General features: G+C 39.2%; 1 protein-coding gene across 4 annotated transcripts in view; it reads left to right on the top strand.

Annotated features, from left to right (window-relative positions):
• Lama2 (laminin subunit alpha 2) overlaps positions 1-23616 on the top strand; it is a 621901-nt gene that overhangs the window by 588981 nt on the left and 9304 nt on the right. For all 4 annotated transcript variants that reach the window (XM_085842707.1, XM_085842706.1, XM_085842705.1 and 1 more), the window contains 6 exons: positions 7905-8053; positions 13209-13385; positions 13619-13787; positions 20805-20917; positions 21216-21405; positions 23381-23536. In XM_085842707.1, coding sequence (XP_085698833.1) covers positions 7905-8053; positions 13209-13385; positions 13619-13787; positions 20805-20917; positions 21216-21405; positions 23381-23536 — 954 coding nt within the window. The remainder of the gene's footprint in view (positions 1-7904; positions 8054-13208; positions 13386-13618; positions 13788-20804; positions 20918-21215; positions 21406-23380; positions 23537-23616) is intronic.

Here is a 23616-nt window from a genome sequence, read left to right as displayed (position 1 = left end):
ATATCCATTGCCTCAGTGCTAGAATTACAGACATGTCCCAGTACACCTGGATTTTTTTTTTTTTTGAAAACATGGATTCTGGAATTGAACTGAAGTTCTCCTGATGCTTGCAAAGCAAGTACATTACCAGCTGAGTTATCTCCCAGGTCTTGATTGGAGACCTTTTAAGTTGTAAGATTTTAATATTGGATATCCATTAGTAGTTAATAAAGTTTTCATTTCTTTCTCTAAAACACAATTGTCCCTACAATAAAGATTAATCAAGAGGAACAAACACTGTATAACCATGCGAATCTCAAGAATGCAGTTCTAGAGGCGATTGAGCTAGTCTGGTAGGGTAAGGTCTTTGCAGGCTGATGTATTGACTGAGTTTGATCCCTAGGACCTACATGGTGAAAGTAGAATGGGCTCCCACAAGTATTCCTCTCACACTAACATTTCTACCTTGTACCATGCATGGCCCCAAGTGCCCCATGCACATTCACACATACATTCACAAAATGTGTATGTATATATATATATTTAATGAAATTATAATCTAATATTTTAAAATTAAAAATCATACAACCATCAAGAGATTGAAGAAAAACATTAGGTGAGATTTAACAATATTCATGATTAAAAAAAAAAACCAAACACATAGTAAGCTAAGAGGAAGAATCATTCTATCTATGAAAAGCTGATGGCCACTGGTCCTGATAGAAGAGCTTCATAGAAGTGTGACATGCTATAAAATAAGACCTAAGAAAGGATGGTGATTTCATATGCATCAATTTCTCTGCGGCTGCTGCAGCAACAACACCAAAAACACGTAGCTAGATAGCAAAAGAAACTGTATGTTGTAAAACTAAACACAACAAGTTGGATATTGATAGAAAAACTGTAAAGTGTTATTAAAAGCCATTAAAGTCCTCCTCAATGAATGCACATATTCATCTTTTTTAACTATTCTTTTTAAGATTTTTATTTATTTATTATATGTAAATACATTGTAGCTGTCTTCAGACACTCCAAAAGAGGGCATCAGATCTAGTTGTGAACCACTATGTGGTTGCTGGAATTTGAACTCAGGACCTTCAGAAGAGCAGTCAGTGCTCGTAACCGCTGAGCCATCTCTCTCTTCAGCCCCCATATTCATCTTTTTAACAAAGAAAAACTCATTATTAAAAATATGTCAATTCTTCCTAATATGATGTACAGATTTAATTTCAGTAAGTGTATCATCTTGTCTTTCTTGCCAAGTATAGCATGTTAGATTGTTTTAAATTTATATTCAAAATTAAAATCCACCAAAATTCTTGAAATAGAAGAATATGATGGTATGGCTGCTGTATCAGATGTTAGCTCCTTTTAAACTAGAGATTTAAACTGTGGTAATATGCTCATTCCTGAGAAATTCTGTCCTAGTGATACAGAATAGGGCCAAAAGGTGGTGACCAAGCCAGCTTAGTCAGTCAACAGGGTCTCAAGGGAGGGAGTGAAGACTGAAAAGAAAAGACAATTAGACAACACTATGACATAACTCCAGCCAGTACTGAGGCTAAAGCAGATGTACTTTTCCCCAGCCAGCTTTTATACCATTCTTGATACTTTCTGAGAATAGGATCAGTTCTTACATCAAAGACAAAGTAATCAAACAAGGTAATCAATAGAGATCAAACAAGGCAATAAACCAAGCCCCCTGGTCACTGTTCCTAGGGGCTTGCCAGGATGACCAAGATAAAAGGAATGCCACACATTCCTAGACTGAGATTTCCTTGAGCTTTGTATCAGCCCAAATGTGAATATTCTTATCTGACCCAACTTCCTTGAGCCCAGTGACAAGTCCTTGCCTAATTTTTAGAAGCAGCCCCTAAAGCTGTCCACAAGGTGGCAGCCCAGATCATTAAGAAAACAATAATTACAGAGCCATTGGTTTCTATACAGGAAATAATGGAGCAATTTCTACTTTGTATCAAAAATAAGTTTTCAGAAAATTAAAAATATGGAAGTAAGTGTAAGTTTAAAATTTTAGAAGAAAATAGTCCAGCATGGTGGCACACTCCTTTGATTCTTGTATTCAGGAGGCAGAAGCAGGCATATCTGTCTGAGTTTAGAGTTAACCTGGTCTACAGAATGACTGTCAGTACATCCAGTGCTCTATAGAAAGAAAAAATGTGAAAGGAAAATTAAAAAAAAAAATCATCATATCCTACTTAAAAAGACCATAGTCAATGCAAAAATAATTCAACACAATTCTTGCCAAGTGAATACAAGAACACATCAAAATGATCATTCACCACAATCAAGTAAGCTTCATCCCTGAGATGCAGGGATGGTTCAGTATACAGAAATCCATCAATGTATCTACTACATAAACTCAAAGAAAAAAACACAGGATTATTTCATTAGATGCTGAAAAAGTATTTGACAAAATTCATCATCCCTTCATGTTAAAAGTCTTGGAAAGGTCAGGAATTCAAGGCCCATACCAAAAGCGATATACAGCAAACCAGCAGCCAACATTAAACTAAATGGAGAGAAACTTGAAGCAATCCTACTAAAATCAGGGACTAGACAAGGCTGACCTCTCTCCCCCTATCTATTCAATATAGTACTTGATGTTGTAGCTAGAGTAATTAGACAACAAAAGGAAGTCAAAGGGATACAAATTGGAAAGGAAGAAGTCAAAATATCACTATTTTCAGATGATATGATAATATAGTTAAGTGACCCCAAAAACTCCACCAGAGAACTCCTACACTTGATAAACAACTTCAGCAAAGTGGACAGATATAAAATTAACTCAAACAAATCAGTAGCCTTTCTATACTCTAAGGATAAAAGCTCTGAGAAAGAAATTAGAGAAATGAGACCTTTCACAATAGTCACAAACAATATAAAGTACCTTGGCTGGATGGTTTTAGCTCCTTTGTCAAAAATCAAGTGGCCATAGGTGTGTGGGTTCATTTCTGGGTCTTCAATTCTATTCCATTGGTCCACCTGCCTGTTCCTGTACCAATATCATGCAGTTTTTATCATTATTGCTCTGTTGTACAGCTTGATGTCTAGGATGCTGATTCCCCCAGAAGTTCTTTTATTGTTGAGAATAGTTTTCACTATCCTAAGTTTTTTGTTACTCTACATGAATTTGAGAATTGCTCTTTCTAACTCTATGAAGAATTGAGTGGTAATTTTGATGGAGGTTGCATTGAATCTCTAGACTGCTTTTGGCAAAATGGCTATTTTTACTATATTAATCCTGCCAATCCACAAGCATGGGAGATCTTTCCATCTTCTGAGGTCTTCTTCGATTTTTTTCTTCAGAGACTTGAAGTTTTTGTCATACAGATCTTTCACTTGTTTGGTTAGAGTCACGCCAAGGTACTTTATATTGTTTGTGACAGCATTTTCAACGAATGGTGCTGGTTCAACTGGCAGTTAGCATGCAGAAGAATGCAAATCGGTCCATTCTTATCTCCCTGTACAAAGCTCAAGTCCAAGTGCATCAAGGACCTCCACATAAAACCAGATACACTGAAACTAACAGAAGAGAAAGTGGGGAAGAGCCTCGAGCACATGGGAACAGGGGAAATTTTCCTGAACAGAACATGAATAGCTTATGCTCTAAGATCAAGAATGATCAAATGGGACCTCATAAAATTACAAAACTTCTGTAAAGCAAAGGACACTGTCAATAGGACAAAATGGCAACTAACAAACTGGGGAAAGATCTTTACCAACCCTACATCCAATAGAGGGCTAATATTCAATATATACAAAGAACTGAAGAAGTTAGACTCCAGAGAACCAAATAACCCTACTAAAAATGAAGTACAGAGCTAAACAAAGAATTCTCAACTGAGAAATACCAAATGGCTGAGAAGCACCTAAAGAAATGTTCAACACCCTTAATCATCAGAGAAATGCAGAAATGGAAATCAGTTTGGCAATTCCTCAAATATTGGACATAGTACTACCAGAGGGCCTAGCTCTACCACTCCTGGGCATATACCCAGAAGATTCTCCAAGACATGTAATGAGGACGCATGATCCACTACATTCATAGCAGTTTTATTTATAATAGCCAGATGCTGGAAAGAACACAGATGCCCCTCAACAGGAATGGATACAGAAAATGTGGTACATTTACACAATGGAGTAAGACTCAGCTATTAAAAACAATGACTTCATGAAATTCTTAGGCAACTGGGTGTATCTAGAAAATATCATCCTGAGTGAGATAACCCAGTCACAAAAGAATACTCATGGTATGTACTCACTGACAAGTAGATATTAGCCCAGAAGCTTGGAATACCCAAAATACAATTTACAGACCAAATGAAGTTCAAGAAGAAGGAAGACCAAAGTACAGATACTTTGGTCCTTCTTAGAAGTGGGAACCAAATAAACATGGGAGGAGATACATAGACAAAGTGTGGAGTAGAGGCTGAAGGAAAGACCATCCAGAGACTGCCCTACGGGGGATCCATCCCATATAGAGTTACCAAACCCAGACACTATTGTGGATGCCAACAATTACTTGCTTACAGGAGCCTGATGTAGCTATCTCCTAAGAGGCTCTGCCAGTACCTGACAAATATAGAGGTGGATGCTCTAAGCCAAACATTTGACTGAGCACAGGATCCCCAATGAAAGAGCTAGAGAAAGGACTGAAGGAGCTGAAGGGTTTTGCAGCCCCAAAGGAGGAACAACAATATGAACCAACCAGTACCCCCAGAGCACCCAGGGACTAAACCACCAACCAAAGAGTACACATGGAGGGATCCATGTTTTCAGCTGCATAAGTAGCAGAGGATGGCCTTGTTGGTCATCATTGGGAGGAGAGGTCCTTGTTCCTGAGAAGGCTCGATTCCCCAGTTTAGGGGAATGCCTGGACTGGGAAGTGACTGTGAGTGGGTTGGTGAGCGGGGGAGAGGGGGAGGGGTAGGTTTTTGAGGGGAAACCAGAAAAAGAGATAACATTTGAAATGTAAATAAAGAAGATATCTTATTTAAAAAAAATGCTGTCTTTCCCCTCTATTATATTATAAATGATAGATAGATAGATAAACAGATAGATAGACAGATAGACAGATAGTTTTGATCTCTTGGAAGAGATTTAGTAAACAAAACAAGAGTGTAAGTATAGCCACATAATATTGAACCTCTGTATTCATCAAAAAGCACAAAATATAAGCATCTGCTTGAAAAGACATTGTTTATATAACCTTCAAAACACCTAGTAACCACAATGTGAAAAAGCCTCGTAGAAACCAAGATGCAACTGAAACACATGCAGTAATAAACAGATCTGATCAGACATTTCACAAAATAGCATGATGAATGCAAAATTATTGTTAAAACATTCAATGTTGAAATAACAGAGGAATGCATTTTCAATCCACACAAGATTCTATATCCACTGGAATGATAGAATAATATGAAATACAATAATGCCAAGTGCTGGCAAGGCTTTGTTAAAGGTGGACATAGGAAAGTGATACAGTTGCTCTGGTGACTGGATTGGTTCCCTTCTATAAGATGACATGTGTACTCTACAAGGCAGCAATGGTGTACAGATCCAAACACTGGCATGGGAACGCAATGAGACAGGTACAAACATGCCCCCACAGAACAGTTCTTATTTATAGCAGGTAAGTTAAAAAGTGCCCAAATGTTCATCAGCTGGAGAAAAGAGCAGTAAACTAGTATTTTGGTTTAATGGTGTAGAAAGTAGTAGTAGCAAGGGATGAATTACAATGTAACAAACAAGACAACAGGGATGAATTGGATGAATGAGGACAAAGTAGCAACAGAGACACAATTAAGTCACTTGTCTAGGTGTATGTCAGAAGAACCACTTGCGTATATTATTTACAGATACATATGTGAATCCTCAAAAATAACTTTTAAAATCCTGGCATAATACATCCTATATTAGTGACACCTCTGAGGTGGGGGAGTAGAAAAGGGGTATCAAGAAGAAGCTCATGGAATATATAATGCTAAGTTCTTAAATTGCATGGCAGATTACCACAGACTTGACTAGCACACAAATATGTCTTCAGCATTTACATAAATGCATCATATCGACCAGGTCAGTCAGGATGAAACATTCTCAAAGGGCTGGAGAGATGGCTTGAGTTCTTGCAGAGGAGCCCAGTGATGGTTCCCAACCATTTGTAACTCCTACTTCAGAGGTTCTGATGACATCAGACAGGCACCTGAACTCATATATACATACTCATACACAAGTGCACACATGTGAGTGCACACACGTGCAGGAACACACACACACATATATACATATATGTATATATAAAATTTTTAAGTCTTTTAACTTTTTCTTGATATATGGAGGAAGAAAAGTAATATTGAACTTACCATTGAATAGATATAAAAAGGAGTGCTACCAAATCCTCCATCTTCTAATCCTGTAAACTAAAAATCTTTTCTCACTTTTGCAATTGATACTTGGATTATATTGAGATTGAAGACAAAACCAAACATTCTTAACTTTCAGCATAGGACATTTGTCACCTTGGTCATTACCAATAATTAAATTCCTATCAGCTACAAATGTCTTAGCACTAAAGAAATGGGTTGTCGCCAATTTTCAGGTAAATTCTTAAAAGAGAATGTGTTTCTGTTAAGACAATTAACAAAAATATAAGTAATTCTGAAATACAAATCCATTAAAGATAAAAACGTAATGTCCCAAATGTTTAATAATAATAAATGTCTAGCTTTTAAAAATCATGTAATAGCTTTATCTTCAAAAGAAAACAGTGTTTAAATTGTTCAAGTTTGTTGTGACTCAGTGTTGCGTAAATGAATATATTTTATTTGTGAAAGCTAACAGTTGGCATTCACAAAATGTTATTTGTGACTGTGTTGCCTTACATATGTTTGTGATATCAAACAATTAACTAAAATAATTTTTGAAGTAGGTAGCTAGTGGGATGGTGAGGGGTAATCCTGAGCATAATGTGTCCTGGGCACATAGCTACATAGATAATCTTGTGAATTAGTGAAGGGATATATTACTGATGGAAAAGATCTTATTCACTCATAGAGAACAGAATAGTCAAGATGTCCCAGGACTACATAGGAATGAGAGAGTATATAACAGCAGCACTGGATACAAGGATTGCACCCAAGCTCCCAGGAGTTCATAATCCGGTATAAAAACTGTACTGGTTGCTATGGTAACAGTGACAAGAAGAAAGCAGGGATGCTTGTAGATGGAAAATTGCCTTCCTTTTTTCAAACTGTGGGAGACAAGTTATATGTCTGTGGCAGTGAGCTATTCCACCAGCTTGGAGACAAATTAATGTCTGAGCACTTAAATGCCATGAGATTGAGTCAAACCAAATTTCTAGAAACTTGTCGCCCACTCATGAGTGTAAAGGAGAATGAGTTTATTGACACCCTTTGTTTCCTGTAAGTTAGAGGACAGGGATAAGCAGAGTTATTATGTTGAACATTAGAAACTTGTCAAAGAACTGATATTAGTATATCCACCTACCCCTTTATATGGTAATGGGAAAATGGTAATGGATTTAAAAACCACATTCCTGCCTTCTCATTAACTCTATTTAAGTAGATATTGAGAGGCTCGGGGGTAGGTTAATGGGTAAGGACCCCTGCAGAAGACCTGAGTTCAAATCCCTAGGATGTACGTGAATTTCCAGATGTGGCAGTATGAGAACCTATAACCCAGAACTATGGGAGCCAGAAGCAGGATTGTTGCTGGGGGCTTAACGGATGCCAGCTCAGTTAAAGGTTCAGTAAGAGGACCTGTGCAAAGTAAGACCGAATGTTAGAGCAGATATCAGAATAGCATCATCACAGCTAAGCCACATAAACAATGACATATACAATGCCTGTTTGGTCTTCAATACCTTTTCTGTTTTGCTGCAGGCTTATTATGCCATATTCCTCAACAAGGGCCGCCTGGAAGTGCATCTCTCCTCGGGGACACGGACAATGAGGAAAATTGTCATCAAACCGGAGCCAAATTTGTTTCATGATGGGAGAGAACATTCTGTCCATGTAGAAAGAACCAGAGGGTAATTTGAAACAAAGCAATTGCTGCTACTCTAACTAATGTGAACCCCCTTTGCCAGCACAGCTCTCTGACCAAACCATACTGTATGGACAGACCACATACGCCAAGTTGTGACCATTCCCTGGTGTTCTTTTCCTTATATTTTGTGTTTGGGAACCTCAGGAGTTTGAGGAGTTCTATTATTCATGTTGCACTTCTGCATGGTTTCTTCTCACCACCTTGCATCTCACTCACCACTGCATCTTCTCAAGCTAGAAAGAAAAACCCCTCCTCCTGTACTTCACCAACACTCTCTTCCCTAATAAGATAACCAGAACAGCTCAGATCCAGCCAGCAACCTCTGACTGCTGCCCCCTAGTTCATTCAGGTTCCAAGACAGTGATAGCAGTTGTTTAGAAACTTGCCACCAATATGGTGGAGCAAGACAGTAGTATAAGACCTACTGAGCCTCTTAGGGGGCATGCTTCATCCCTGTGTGTTCCCTAAGGTGTTCAAGGTCCTGTAGTGGCTTTCTGGGAGAAATGGGACAAAGCAGAAAAAGAAGAATGGTGGCCATCTGTAATCATTTATAGTGGCCACTTCTCTACAAATCTGCAGGGATACATGTCCTGATTCTTGAACAAGGGAATCTTCCTTGGGCATATAAACTGGACCCTCATTTCTGCAGAATACTTTGTGCTTACTCTATTGGGCATGTCATCTGTGTTCCTCATCAAAGTACTGTGGAACAATGCAGAGAGGTAATTAATTCAGAAGGACAGTGAGAGAAAAAACAGAAGCCTAGGAACTTGAAGCCTCAGACCTCCAGACCAGAACCCACTTATTAAACCAGAGGCAGAGAAAGGACCGGAAACCTAATCTGATGAAAGTTCAAAGCACAGAGAACACCTGGGAGAGCAGCTGGGTGTGGATACAGAGTGATAGTCCAAAACACATGCTAGCATGCATCTAAGGTCTAGATTGTTTAAGTATCCTCTTGTATAGGTATGAGTTTAGATAAGTAATAAGGACATCTTGTTTTCTACGTAAATAATAAAGCCTTCTTTAGTTTGCTTTGTTGTTATAATACGGGAGATTTACTTGTGGGTTGAATGAATACTAAGCATTTGTGCTGTGTCTAGACTGACAGGTTTTAAAACTATGATTAAGCAATGAATGACCAATATTCAGACAACTGAGAACTTTTACTGATTTAATTGCAAGGTATCACAGCCAGGGTGTCTGGTGGGGATGGGAGCAACCAGCTTTTCTCACTTAACTCTTACTGAGAACTTTAGAATTCCAAGTTTGCTTGTCTTCTCGTCTAGATTTTAGGCTCCTTGCCAAACATTAACTCTTCTCTCTGTGGGAAGGACATTTTGAGTCTTTAAATCTGAAATCATTTCAACAAACAAATGCAGATTTTAGAAACATAGGTGACCAACATTCACCAAGAGTGGGTAATTTTCAAGAGAAACAATTTAGAAATTCCAAAACGCATCACCATGGCGTGTTAAGTTGTCCTTTTAACAGGTGTTACTTCAAGAAGGACATTTTATTATGCCAAACTCACAGCTGTTTGCCATCAATCCAACCTTCATTTGATTAAACTCTGTATGTAATACGTCTCTGAAAACTGGTCACTCGGTTAATTAGCCATATAAACAAACAGGTTTGCCATTCATTGTTAATTGCAAAATGATGTGTTAGACATATGACTGTGTAGTTAATCTCATTTCTGTGCCAAAAGAGAAACCTGCTTGCTACTGTGGCCTCCTTGACACCCCAAGGTCAAAATACAGTCATTGTCTACTCTAAAAGCAAACACATGAAGTTGGTTAAGCAAACATCACTAACAACACTGCAAACAGTAACTACAAACTACCCTCAGAAACAGTGTACTGCTTCCTACAGCAATTCTAAGGAATCCACTGTGCTACATTATTCTAGGTCGGGATTGTCATTTAACCATTCTAAATTGTGTGTGAGAAGTGTATTAATGTCCTTTCATCCCAAATGAGAAAACATTATATAATTTGCCTCGAGTTGCGTAGTAGAAACAAGAGCCAGGTTTAAAACAAATTATAACCGGCCTAAGTGCTTCATCTGGGCTTGGCCTGCTATTTGTTCTTACCCATTGGGGACTTTAAAGATTTATGTTCCTAGGCATTGAGTATGATATGCTATTACTAATTTGAAAATGCTTGCTTCCTCCCAATGCTTTTCATAAGCTAAAGGTCAATCATTTCTTTTCCTAGATTTCAGAATAGTGTAGTAACTGTAGAAGCGTTCTTAAAATGTTTGGATTTTTACCAAATCATGAGACAAAGTGCTCAAGGCTGACCTTCTCTCCTCTGTTGCTCCTTTTTAACCCCTACCACATCAGCTCCTCTCTACCGCTTCCTTTGGGGGAAAGAGGCTCAGTCATTGTCTTCTCCAATTTCCTGATACCCAGCAATCCGTGCCTTTTGTGACTGCCTTGGTTTTGATCTTTCCCCTGGCTTCTACCCCAGTGGACATCAGTTCTAATTGGATAAAAACTTTGAAACCCTAAAGGGTTGAAGTAGCCACTTGGGTGACAAGAATAAAGGACTGGGTTGAGTCTGTCCTTTCTCTGTAAAAGCATTCAGTACACACTTGCAGAATACAGCTAAAGAACAAGAGGGTAGATTTTCAAATGTGAGGACTTCCGGAGGTCATGATTCAGATGCAACAATGCAAACATTGTCTCCCTTAGCATTCAGTATATGTCGATTAAAAAATCATTTTATTTTCCATGTAAATTACAGATACTCCTTTTAATATCTTCCTTCACATACACAGTTGCCTAAGATTTGAGAATTATTGGATCCATTTTGCAATACGTAAGGAAAAAAGTATAAGAAGTATAAGAAACAAAATACCTATGAAACTGTGTGAATCAACCACTGAACTTATAAAATAGTTAGCTATGTATTCACAATACTAAGAGGTAGAAGAGTGTTTAGGATAGGATTTTACATAAAGTAGCCTATCAGTTCAAAGTTAGAAATGAGGGGCTGCAGAGATAGCTCAGTGGTTAAGAGCACATACTATTCTTGGGGAGGGCCAAAGTTTGGTTCCCAACACCCATATCCCATGACTTACAACCACCTGGAATGCCAGCGCCAGGGCATCCAGTGCCATGTTTCCCAGTGCAGAGGCCTCACACACTCACATATGCCTACACAGAGACAAACATATATAACATAATTAAAGATACAATGACTCTCTAAAAATAGCATAACTAAAACAGATTATCACACCAGAATGGATGCATTGTTAACATCCTTATCTAAAAAAGAACTGAATCAGTTATTTATATTTAATGTTTCTTGAATGTGAAATGTGAGGAAAACTCAACTATTGCCTTCTAGCAATGCCCCTATTATCTATCACAGCCTTGGGGCAAACTCTTAATTAATGTATTCCACTGTTTGAAGTAAGCATTTTTAATCTCCATTTTATAAATGAATAAAATGAAACTAAGCATAATTAAATAACTTGCCCAAGGTCACGCTGCTAGGAAGACTCCACATTAATATTGAATTCCAATCCGGCTTCCTAGAGGCTCAGGTTGCTTCTGCATTACAGCTTGGTAAGGCCTGTTGTCGCACTGACTGGATTGAACAGGACTGTTGGTGAATCTACTTTATAAAGAGACTGGGCCTTATTCCTTAACACTCTAATCAAGATGAGAAGCTCTCAGGAGGGTAATTAGCATTCCTTAGCAGTGGGTCCAATCTGCAGTTAAATCCTCAGGAGCTCCGTTCTGTGTGTTAGGAAAACACTGCTTCAGCAGGAGAAGAAGCTGGGGAAATAAACTTCATAGCAAGTCCCTCCTGCCTGGAAGCGATGGCCCGCTCAGTCCCACCAACCACCAACATCCCAGGCATGGAAGTTGCATCTCCAGTTTTTGCCAGCATATTCCTCCAGTCCTTTCTTTAAAAACAAACAAACAAACAAAAAGTTCTCCCTAGTTTTGAAACAAAGTCTTTACTGTGCCTCTATACTCCCTTAATTGTGCCATTTCAAGTCATGACTAAGTTTATTTTATTCTATATTCTTATGTTGGAATTAAACCAAGTCCTAACATGTCTTCATTTATCTCCAGCTTGATCACCTTGATATCCTTCTCCTCCTCTCTCCTTCCCACTCCCTCCCCCCCCCATTGTTAACAAAAATCAATTAATTTGGCATTCACTTAGGTGTCATCTTAAGATTAAGACTAAATTCTTGGCAATCCATTTATAATCTGTCCACAATGGCAATCAGATTTGTAGTCACTGTTGGGAGCAAGCTCAAAACCTGCCAGTACAAAGAAAAAAAAAGAAAATGCCTTTGGTCATTTTCATCATTAGAACTCCATTTCTTGGTTCTTTGCCTTTGGATCCAAGGATTGTTGTGAATAAGTAGTATGCAGTTCTCAATTAGTAGTGTGTGCGTAATCACTCATAAGCAAATTAGGGAAATTAATGAAACAGTCACTGAGGAAAATCACTGCAAGGAACAATTAGCTTAGTATTCTGGCCTGCCTCTTCTATTCAAAAGCCAGCAGCTACATTCTTTATAAAATGTACTGTAAGTGTTTGCTGTTGAATTCCTGCAATCTAAGTTCTCAGGAGGATAGTTTGTCCCCTAGCAAGAAGATAATAGCTAGCACAAACCAAGACATAAAGAGCCAAACTAAAAGCAACCCATACTGTGCCAAACTCACAGATCCTTATCCGATTAGCCATTGCTATATAGCCCTGCAGCCTCTCCTCTTGCAGAATGTGTGTAGAGCTGCACACCTGTTTTGCCACCTGCATCTGAGACACATGACACAGCTGTGCAATTGCTGAGTTTCAATAAACTTTCCATCCAAGTTAATGAGCAAAGCTTTGTGTCAAGGTCCTAAGCATGCAATCTGGGCCATCTCAGAAGCTATGGGAGGTCAGAGTGCCATAGGACAGACATGGCATTAAAATTCTGGCTGTTGATGAGCTTAGAAATCATGAGTTCAAAGCCAGGTTAAGTTATGTATCTAGACCTGTTCTCAACAATAGTAATAATGATGCCATAATAGAAAAATAAATTCCTGGGAACAGAGAGTGTGGGTTGTAGGAAAGATGTTTCTAATGGTATTGGGTATCTGTTGTCTTTAAATGTTTTATCAGCATCTTCACTGTTCAAATTGATGAAGACAGAAGACATATGCAAAACCTGACAGAGGAACAGCCCATCGAAGTGAAAAAGCTCTTTGTCGGGGGTGCTCCTCCTGAATTTCAGCCCTCCCAACTCAGGAATATTCCGGCCTTTCAAGGCTGTGTGTGGAACCTTGTTATTAACTCCATGTAAGTGACTCGTATTTCTGCTGCCCTTTTGCTTTATAATTTAGTAGGAAGGTCCCTGTGGCATCCACATTATCTAAAACTATGATAGGAAAAAAAGCTACGAATACCTTTAACTTTGACCTGGAATTCTACCCTGGCCATTTCAAGGCAGGGTTGGGGACTAATTTAAATGTGAAGGAAAAAAAGCAATGAATAAAATAAGATAAACTTTCATTTTGATTGTATTTTATTAGCCCCATGGACTTTGCGCAGCCTATAGCCTTCAAAAATGCCGACATTGGCCGCTGTGCCTATCAAAAGCCCCGGGAAGATGAGAGTGAAGCGGTTCCAGCTGAAGTTATTGTCGAGCCTCAGCCCGTGCCTACCCCTGCCTTCCCTTTCCCGGCCCCCACCGTGGTGCATGTAAGTGTACACTTAGACTCTGCTTTGGAACCTTCTAGTTTGAGCCATTTGCAGAAGGAAAGTTGTTCAAGATATCTAGTAGATTCTGCCGTTATCACTGGAGGACCAGACACCTATCTATAAAAACCCAACCTCCTCGTGTCTTCTTTGGTTGCTTTTATTTTCATATCTATCTTTTTAATTTTGATGTTCATAAACTAGAACTGATTCCCATTGAAAAGCTGAAGAGGACAGAGATTTTCAGAATCTAGATTCAAAGCCATTTATACCACCAATTCCCAGGGATAGTTATGTCAATGTTTGGTCCCTTTGAATTTTATAGATACACCTCATATAATCTGGGCCCTTAAGTTTTAAAAATGGTCATTGGTAATCACAACTGTCTATATCACTTAAATGTATGTCTGTGTCTAACATAATTTTCTATTACTCATACACACAGAGGGGGTCACACAAAATACACCACAGTACAAGAGGTAGAATATCCTTGCTGAAAACGTCAGATCTAGTCACCCAGCACATGTCCTAATCCCAGCTCTCCTACCTACTACCTAATGAATGTGAGAAAGAAAGCTACTTAGCCAAGCAAGGCCCCAGGTACCTAACTTATAAAGTAAGGATATGAACAGGCCAGTTGTCAAACTTCATCAGAATTTTAGAAGATAGTTTCTAAATGCCTGAAGTAAACTAAGGGTATACTAATGGTTGGTATTCGCTGTTTTCAAGACTTACCTACCATGTTCCTACCTCTAACTAAAGCTCTACCCAATGTGATGTGTAGCTCTCATAACAGCTCTGTGAAATATGAATTGGCATCTCACTTTCAGAAGGTTGGGTGAGAATTTGCCATCTGAAGATAATCCACAAGTTCACTCAAACACTTGTCATAATGGTGGTTTTAATCCAGTAGGTCAGAGTTTAAAAGCTAGCCTTTATAAGTCTTTGTTCTTGGACAGCCCTTTGAGGGCTACTGCGTAGATTTCTAGCTTTCACTATTAGAAGCTGTAAGGAACCAGGTTCATCTGAGAACTAAAGTCCTTCATCACAGCTCATTATTTTATTAGATTTCCAGAAGGAAATCATGAAGCCAAGAGACAGGTGAGATAAGGGTCTCAGCTGTGTCCGAATTGTTTTTTCCAGATGTTACTGCAGCTTACAGGTTCACCATAACATCAGATATGGTCTATCTCACTGCATCAGAGATGGTCTATCTCACTGCATTTAAGAGCATATGTATCAATTGCAGTTCTGATCCATGGCTAATAATGGTTGAAGCATGCATAGTCTTAAGATTTTTGAAAACACTTGGATACAGCATCCTTTGGCTTATTCACTCAAGATACTTATTACACGACGAGCCAAATAGATATTCAGAAAAACTGATTATTTAATGAATCAGCATTTAAGCCTCTGAAAAATGAGTCTTCCGGCACTAGAATTTTTATCATGAAATTTTAATAATGACTATATTGTAATCAATGTTCTTATGATAATCTAAATTTCAACGAGTGTGGCATTGAAACTTTGAAAAGTGGTACTTTATTTTTATGATATTTATCTTCACTTATGTATATTATTAGGAACATTTTTATCCCTGTCTTTACAAAAAGAAGTGCATAGAGTCACCAATTAACAACTGGAAGGCTGTGGTCAAGTTGGGTGATTTCCCCCTGGGGTACTGCTGAGATCTGCCACATAGGCACTTCCAACAAATAGTTAACTCCTAATTAGTAATCATGTTTGGTCAAGCAAAACCTCTTGGACCTTCTCATCAGTAGTTCTCAATCTTTGTGTGTTTGTTTGCTTGAGATGGGATAGAGAAAGCCATTAGTGGCCTTTATTGAACACTTCATTTTTCCCTGTGAAATGAATAACTCAATTTACGCCTACTACATTGTTAGCCATCCAAAGTTAGACAGCGCTTCCCACATGTTATCTTATCTGACAGTGCCAGAACCTAGCTAGCATCCCCCTTGTGCTTCTCTCTTATGATACAACTCATTTGTGTCTAGGATATGCCTGTATCTTCTAAACAATTTTCTCTAAGGGGCCCCTCAAGCATATCACTGAAGCTTCTGAAGAGCATATTTTCTCAAAAATATGGAGACTTTTACAAATGAGTTTTCTTGGAACCTCGTATTCTAATTCTGGTTTTCATTTTCTCTTAGCAAGATGATTTGTTTTCAAAAACACAACATTCCACTTAGTAGATAAGCCAAGGGCTTGAGGAGAAGCTTAACCTGTTGATCAGGAAGAACCACATCGCTGGCAGAAGAGATCTTGGACATCCTAGCTCCTCTTTGCTTATGGTTTAATGTCTATGAATATTTGCTTGCATGTATGTATGTATGTGTACCACATGACACATGCAACATTCAAAAAAAGGTACTAGATCCGTTAGAACTGGAGGTAAGGACAGTTGTAAGTCATCGTATGGATGCTGGAAATTGAACACAGGGTCCTCTGCAAGAAGGATAATGTTGTTCTAATCCATCTCTCCAGCACATAAGTGACCGCATAAGAGAAATTACAAAACGGTCTTGGATAATACACACAAATAATAGAGCACCAAGCCACACCTGAAATTTCTTCCCCTGCACACTGAATTAATTGAAGACTGTAGGGTCAGAATCATAGTTTTAGAACTTTCAACTTCATGAAATTGTTTAAGACAGAGTCTTACTGTGTAGACCACGCTGGTCTGAGACTCATAGGAGATTCACTAGCCTCTGCCTCTCAAGTGTTGAAGTTAAAGGCCTGTGCTACCATACCAAGCAGAATTTTAAAGATTCAGCTCCTATTTCATAATGATACATATTATCCATTTTAATTTGATTTACGTTTTCTCTTTGGGGGAAAAAAAGGAGCCTTCTTTCTAAATGTGAATAAAAGTTAAGACAAAAAGTTAACTTAGTATTTTATTTTATAAAATATAATCACTGAGTGTGGAATATATGTAAGATTGATATCTTCATGGCAAACTAGGAAGGAACAGAGAGGGTAGAAGAGACCACCTGCCATTGATAGATGAGCTATGTAGGTGATATCCTGCTCCTGAAGTGATCCAACTAGCTTTGATGATCTTTAGGTGAGAAATTACATACTGTCCATAAAACAGCTAGAAGCGTGTCTAGCCTGTGGTGACACCCATCATGTTATCTCCTTTTGTGAGAACCAGGTGATGGAGACTTTCACACTTTCAGGGTAAACATAAGGTACTGGGGAGCAGGGTGGGGGGGCAGGTACTGGAATGTGTTCTCTTTGTAAGCAATTTCAAACTCGGGCATGAAATGCTTCTTAGATCTTGTTTTCAACATTTCAAATTGGAAATTTTAAAATCATCACAGGTTCATCATGGTGCTGGTAACTTCTACCTACAAGCCCCATATTTCCTGACTGACAGGAATTGTCCTTCTTGCCTACTTGTTCCTTCCTCACACTCTTCACCCCTAGCTTTGCCAGCAGCTTATAATGTAAAGAAAGCATTCACTATGCTTCAGGCTAATTGAAAAGTATCCTGGGAAAAGGCCTGCCCTGTGAAATGGATATGTCAATTCTGTGGTTATATGTGGTCTACCATCCTAGATTAGACTGTATTTCCTCCATGTTATCTTATCTCACAGAACTGGAGTCTAGCAGTCCCTTGTACTATCTCCCTGATTATTTAGCCGATTACTATCTGGGGACAAAGACATCCCTGCATATTATGTTTGTGGATATTACTCATCTACAATGATGGGGATGGAGTTGATAAGCATCTGGGCTTATCGATGCAGAAATGTATCAATATGTTCAAATGGGACGAGTGGCTGCAGCATTGACTCCAAGCCTTTTTTTGACAAGCACAGTCCACAGGGATTGGCATACGACAAGTTGGTTGCATTTCTTTTATGTGAATCTTGCTGGAAAGTTGAATGTGGCCCTTTCAGATTCTGGTAGAAATGAAGAGTTCAGATAAGGTTCTTAGGAAATTGAAGAGATGTGAGCTGAGAAGGAAAAAAAGCAAAGCAAGAGAGAATGGTTCCTGCAGCAACGGGAGTGCCAGTATGCTAAAAGCTATAGATAGTCGAAGCCATAGGATAAGTCAGCCTTGGGCACTGGCATGTGTTTAAAGGGAAAACATATTCTCCACACCCCAAGTGGGGTCGTCTTATGGCAAATCCCTGTGAATGACCAGTTCCACCAAAGAGCTCACATCCAAGGAGTTCACATGATTCATTGTCTCAGCAAACACAGCAGCAGGCATTGTATGCATCAGGACATCAAAGTCAGTGCTGAAAAAGTACCTACTTAGTATTCACCCACAAAGATCACCGAAGGCAAGCATCAGATGGGACTTTAGCCCACACTTATTAGCGGGATCATTGACTCATGAAGGAAGGAAATTGCACAATTTTTAGCATGACTCATCACTTGCTGCTCGTTTTGATAAATGCCGTTGGAATCTCTGCTTTACAGCTATCTAAACTCAAAGTCCACTTACCAAGAAATCATACATTGCCTTGAATTTGGTAATGTATTTACAAGTGTCAGCACTGTACCAGAATTAGAAATGACCACTGACCTGAACTTTTAACAGAGTGGGAAGGTTTACTAGGACAACTGACCCCTCTCCTTGTGACTGTGACTCCAGGGAGCATGGCTTCCTTTCAAGCTACTTCAGTGACAAATACACTACTCCAGTAGGCTCCCCATATCCCTGTGTGCCTCAGAATTGTCACCTGCAAAGCAGAAACAAACCATCCTGTCCTTTATCCCCTTTCCCCTGTGTGCTACATGTATTATGAAGCATCACCACCAGATGGCAGAAGTGTAACATGTTGAGATTGATTGAGGCTGGGTTTTTTTTTTTTTTAATTACTATTATTGCTGCTGATACTATTATTGCTGTTTTAGCATTTTTCAGAGATTATTGTTTCCAGAACATAGGAAAAGCGTGTCCTTGGGCCCAGAAGTGTCGCGTATCCCTTACACCATGTTCCTCTTCCGTATATACGATTATGCTATATATTGACATTGGAGTCGAAGGACCTATGCTAAATCCTCTCTCTTCCAACTGAATGTGTTTATGAAATGACTGTCTAGAAAATCTGATAATATGTTCCAGGTGCGGGGGAATGCTGCTCAGCTGTGGCTCTGTTCAATACCTCTCCAGCTTACCAATAGTCATGGTGTTCAGCTCTCACATGACATTCCACAATACAGCGCCAATTAAATGCCCGTTATTCACAACTGCCATCTGTCCATTCTAGTATCCATATTAAAATACGGCTTATATTAGCATATTATCTTAGCATATTATTTGGTGAATGACGAAGTGGCTGTGGCAGCACTAACAGCAGCATTACCCACAGGTAGATTTCTTCAGCCTGCACATTATTGTTCCCTAAGTCCATGGCATTCATTGATGTTTTTAGTGTCTGTTTTCAGAGGTAAACATTTAGAGATGTTTTGGTGAAATTCTGTCCACAAGAACTCACAACATATAGAATCCTCTTGGAGAATTCTAAGGAAGACTGCATACTACAGTATTTGCTAAGAATGATTCTTGTTCTATTAATAGCCTCTGCGGGCCAGGACATTAAGTCACCATTTGGGCTTCTTTTGTTGGCCATGTAATAGCAAAGACATTACTGTGTGTTGTGAATAGATTATCCTGCCCTGCCCACTGGGCTTTTACATAGATGTATGAATTTCAGCCAGTCTTCTTTTTATAACTGACCATCTCCTAGGAGGCAAAAAAGGAACTACCTCCATAAAGACCAATTTTATAGCTTTCCTGAAACACTTTTAAGCCCTTTTGCCTGCTGTGGCATAATATAGGTCGCTTTTGACCAAGCTCAAGAGAAAAGAGAATGAGGCTTTTTCTCACATAAAGATGTCCTGAGTGCTGATAAGTCATGTCTGGGGCAGTCTGTTGGAGAACACGCCTCACAAAAGCTTGCCCTAGGCTGTTTGAGAGAACCTACCTAGTCAGCACTGGCTGGGTCTGCCTCCCTCTCGAAGCCATTAAACTCAGATCTGAAAAGCAGATGAGTTCGTGCAAGGGTGCATGTTATTGTTATGAATTCTCACACACTCCAGGCCCTAAACAACTTCATCAGCCACCTGTACATCAAGCTAGCCTGTGAAAACAGAGAGTGTGGAGAAGGCTTGCGGCTTTGTCATTTGAAGAACCTTATTTCCTGAGCCATGCATTATAATCCAAGTCGCCAGGATTGGTTATGTGATTGGTGAGGCCACGTGCAAAGGGAAAATGCAGGGCCACTTCATCAAACATTATTATGAATTTCCAGGTGGTGACAACATAGCATTAGAGCGAGTGACTGCACATCTGTGTACCTAGCTGTCTCGCTCAAGCACCCTAGGAAGCTGATCTTTGAACAGAAGCAGGGGAAATGGTGTATGGTGGGTTGTATTAAAAAAAAAAAAAAACCCACACGTGCTGGTTGCCTAGCAACTAGCTAAGGCCCTGAGTGGGCTGACTTGCAGGTTTCAAGATACGCCATCTTGAAATTCTGAATTTACAGCAACCTTCTAGTGGACTGATAATTTCCAAGGGAAAATACTATAGTGGGAAATGGAAATGGGGAGATGAGGGGGAACACATTTTTCTATTCTTATAATCCAAGTAGCTAGCCCATAGTTCTCCCTGGTCCATCTTCTAAGAAGAAAACTCCTTATCACTGAAATAAATGTGGAAAAGGAATTGCAGCTTCCCCAGAAATATAAGCAATGTTTTCCCTAGAGAGTAAGGAAAATATAAATGTATCCATACATTTTTTAACACATTCCTTTAGCAATCCCAAGGCATTACTAAGGAAACCTAGTTTGAATTCACTGAGCATTTCATAAGCACCTGTCCTGAATATTACAGAAATAAATAAGAGGTGGGTTTTAGTGTAGGGAATTCTGCATTGTTCAAGGTCAGGAAGGGAATACATTAAATACACTCCAACAGCAACATTGTCCGTGTATCTGGCCGTGATCTCATCTCCTGTCCTTGGTATTTCTCAGGGCCCTTGTGTTGCAGAATCAGAACCAGCTCTTCTGACAGGGAGCAAGCAGTTTGGGCTTTCCAGAAACAGCCATATTGCTATTGCTTTTGATGACACCAAAGTTAAAAACCGGTATGTATTATTCTGCAACACGGCACAAGAGCTGCTGAATATTCACATTTAATCAAGTCTCATCAATTATGTGTAAAATTCCTAGTATTAGAGATTTGTGTTTTAATTCTCTGAGTAAAGTAAAAAAAAAAAAATAGAATTCTGCCTGCCTTGAACTCAAGTATAGAAGATTCATAACTCTAGACATCCCTCTGGTTCAGATTGTCTATCCTCCTTATGTATCCTTGTAGAAACCACTTTGTTTTAGCCTAACGAGACTCTTGGTCTTCTGTTTTCTTTCCACATTTGTATTTTGCAGCCTCACCATTGAGCTGGAGGTACGAACTGAAGCTGAATCAGGCTTGCTCTTCTACATGGCTCGGATCAATCATGCTGATTTTGCTACTGTTCAGCTGAGGAATGGCTTCCCCTACTTCAGTTATGATTTGGGGAGTGGGGACACAAACACCATGATCCCCACAAAAATCAACGATGGTCAGTGGCACAAGGTAACAGTCCCAGAATGCAGGTAGTCTTCTAAGAAGAGTCCTGGGGACGGCCATAGACTGTCCTCTGCCAGAACTGTTGCGCTAATGCAGATCCTAACTCTAGAGTCACAGAACTATGGCAGAGACCAGACAAATGGCCAGAGGTGTGTACATAGGCCACAGCTTGAGAACATGTCTTGATGTGAGTAGCTTTCTGATTCATCACTTATGGGCTTATTGTCACTTATACTTATACTATACTATACTTTATCACTTATACTACAGAGTCCTGCCCTTGGTAATGGAACTGTGTTTCCAAGCAACTGTCAGAAAACCAGGCTCAGGCCATAGCAGATGGTTACATCGGTTTAATCAGGAATGAGAAGACAACAGAGTGCTTTCATCATGAGGCTTCTGTATATACTCAGATTAGAGAAACAGTGTTTTTTCCAAGACTATACATTCCTCTCTACTAAGAAAACAATACATGACCAAAGTATAAGCTGGAAACATTAAGATGGGCTCTAAGACTTAGTCCTCACCCAAGCACACACTGATCTGAAAATCAAAAGACTGAACATCTCCCCAAGACCAAGCATAGTGGCCTCAAGGCACCATTTCCATCCAAAGCCATTGGCAACAACTTTAAACGTTGGCCTTACATCCAGACCTGGTGCTATTGTGGGCACAGAAGGCTCATTTGCCAACTTACTCCTCTTTGGCATGACTGCAGGTAGATAAATATGTGCCCTGATTAAAATAAACTCTTGAAATTTGCCTCTGCACCTGTGATAGCCTATTAAGTAAAGTTTCCCTAGGTAGACCAATAAAAAGTTTAATTTTCAGAGTACAATATTAGTAGATGTTGGATTTGATATATTAACCTGCTTTGGCTTGTCATGTTAGAGAGAGAGCCAACAAATGGAAGGAAACAGAATTACAATATAAACCTCAAGCCAATCAATTTGTTACCCTGGAAATAAGAAGTGAGACCTTTTTGACTTGGGAAAAACTGTTGCAAATGAGGCTCCTGGTCAGAGAGATTTTGTCAGTTTCTTCTGTTCTTCGACTAACAGAAGAGTAAATACAACACTTGAGGGGAAAAAACAGACATATTGATGGACTGCCAAGTTGAGATGAGGAAAAATTTATGTAGGATAATTAGCCTTAATAGTAAGGCAGATTTCATTTGTAAAAGTAAAAAAAAGTAAACAAACAAAAAACAAAACCATAAAAAAACAAAACAAAACAAAAAAACCTACTTCCTAAATCAAAATAGATAGGTTTAAAATGTCGTGCTATATTATTCTAATCCTGCTATAACTTGTTTTTCCAGCACTCGTATGCCCCAGCACTTAAAGGTCTACATCATCCGGTGACCATCAAGCCTCACATTTCTTCCCTCTCTCATACAGTTCTGTCATGAGTTCACAGGTCTTAGGTTTATATCTTCCACCCTGACTTCAGACCAGTCATCTGCCCCAGGAGTAGCCTTTCTCCTCCCCTGCCCTGATCTTCCTACCTGTAATGTTGCACAAAAAGGAATACTATGTATAAGTGAAGATATATTAGGAGCCCAGTTTTTACTCATCCAAATTAATACAGTACTAATGGTAAAGCTGGAAACCTAGCTCTGTGATGTATAGTTATACTAGTGCTGAAGACACTGCGGTGATAGGGTCTTGAGTTCAGAGCCAACCTAGACTATATAATAAACCTTGTTTCAATAACCATGATTATGCTTGAGAGATGGCTCAGCAGTTAAGAGCAATGACTGCTCTTCCAGAGATCCTGAGTTCAATTCCCAGCAACCATATGGTGACCCATAACCATCTGTAATGGGATCCGATGCCCTCTTCTGGTGTGTCTGAAGTCAGCTACAGTGTACTCATATAAATAAAAGTGATAATCATTTTTTCTTGGAACTACCAGGAAAATTCTTTGCCTTCTGGCTTTGTTCAAGATTAGCATTGATGATGCCTCCTCCTTTTTGTAGATTAAGATTGTGAGAGTGAAGCAGGAGGGAATTCTTTATGTGGATGATGCCTCCAGCCAAACCATCAGTCCCAAGAAAGCCGACATCCTGGATGTGGTGGGGATTCTGTATGTCGGTGGATTGCCGATCAACTATACCACACGCAGAATTGGTCCAGTGAGTGTCTGATTCCTTGTTGGTTATTTGATAGAGTTAGTGACTTGTGCATAAGTGTGTGTGTGTGTGTGTGTGTGTGT

Source organism: Mus caroli, unplaced genomic scaffold (assembly GCF_978045245.1).
Source record: "Mus caroli unplaced genomic scaffold, Mus_caroli_1 scaffold_9, whole genome shotgun sequence".
Lineage (NCBI taxonomy): Eukaryota > Metazoa > Chordata > Mammalia > Rodentia > Muridae > Mus > Mus caroli.
The sequence above is the reverse complement of the archived record's forward strand: the minus strand, read 5'-3'. Positions and strand labels throughout refer to the sequence as shown.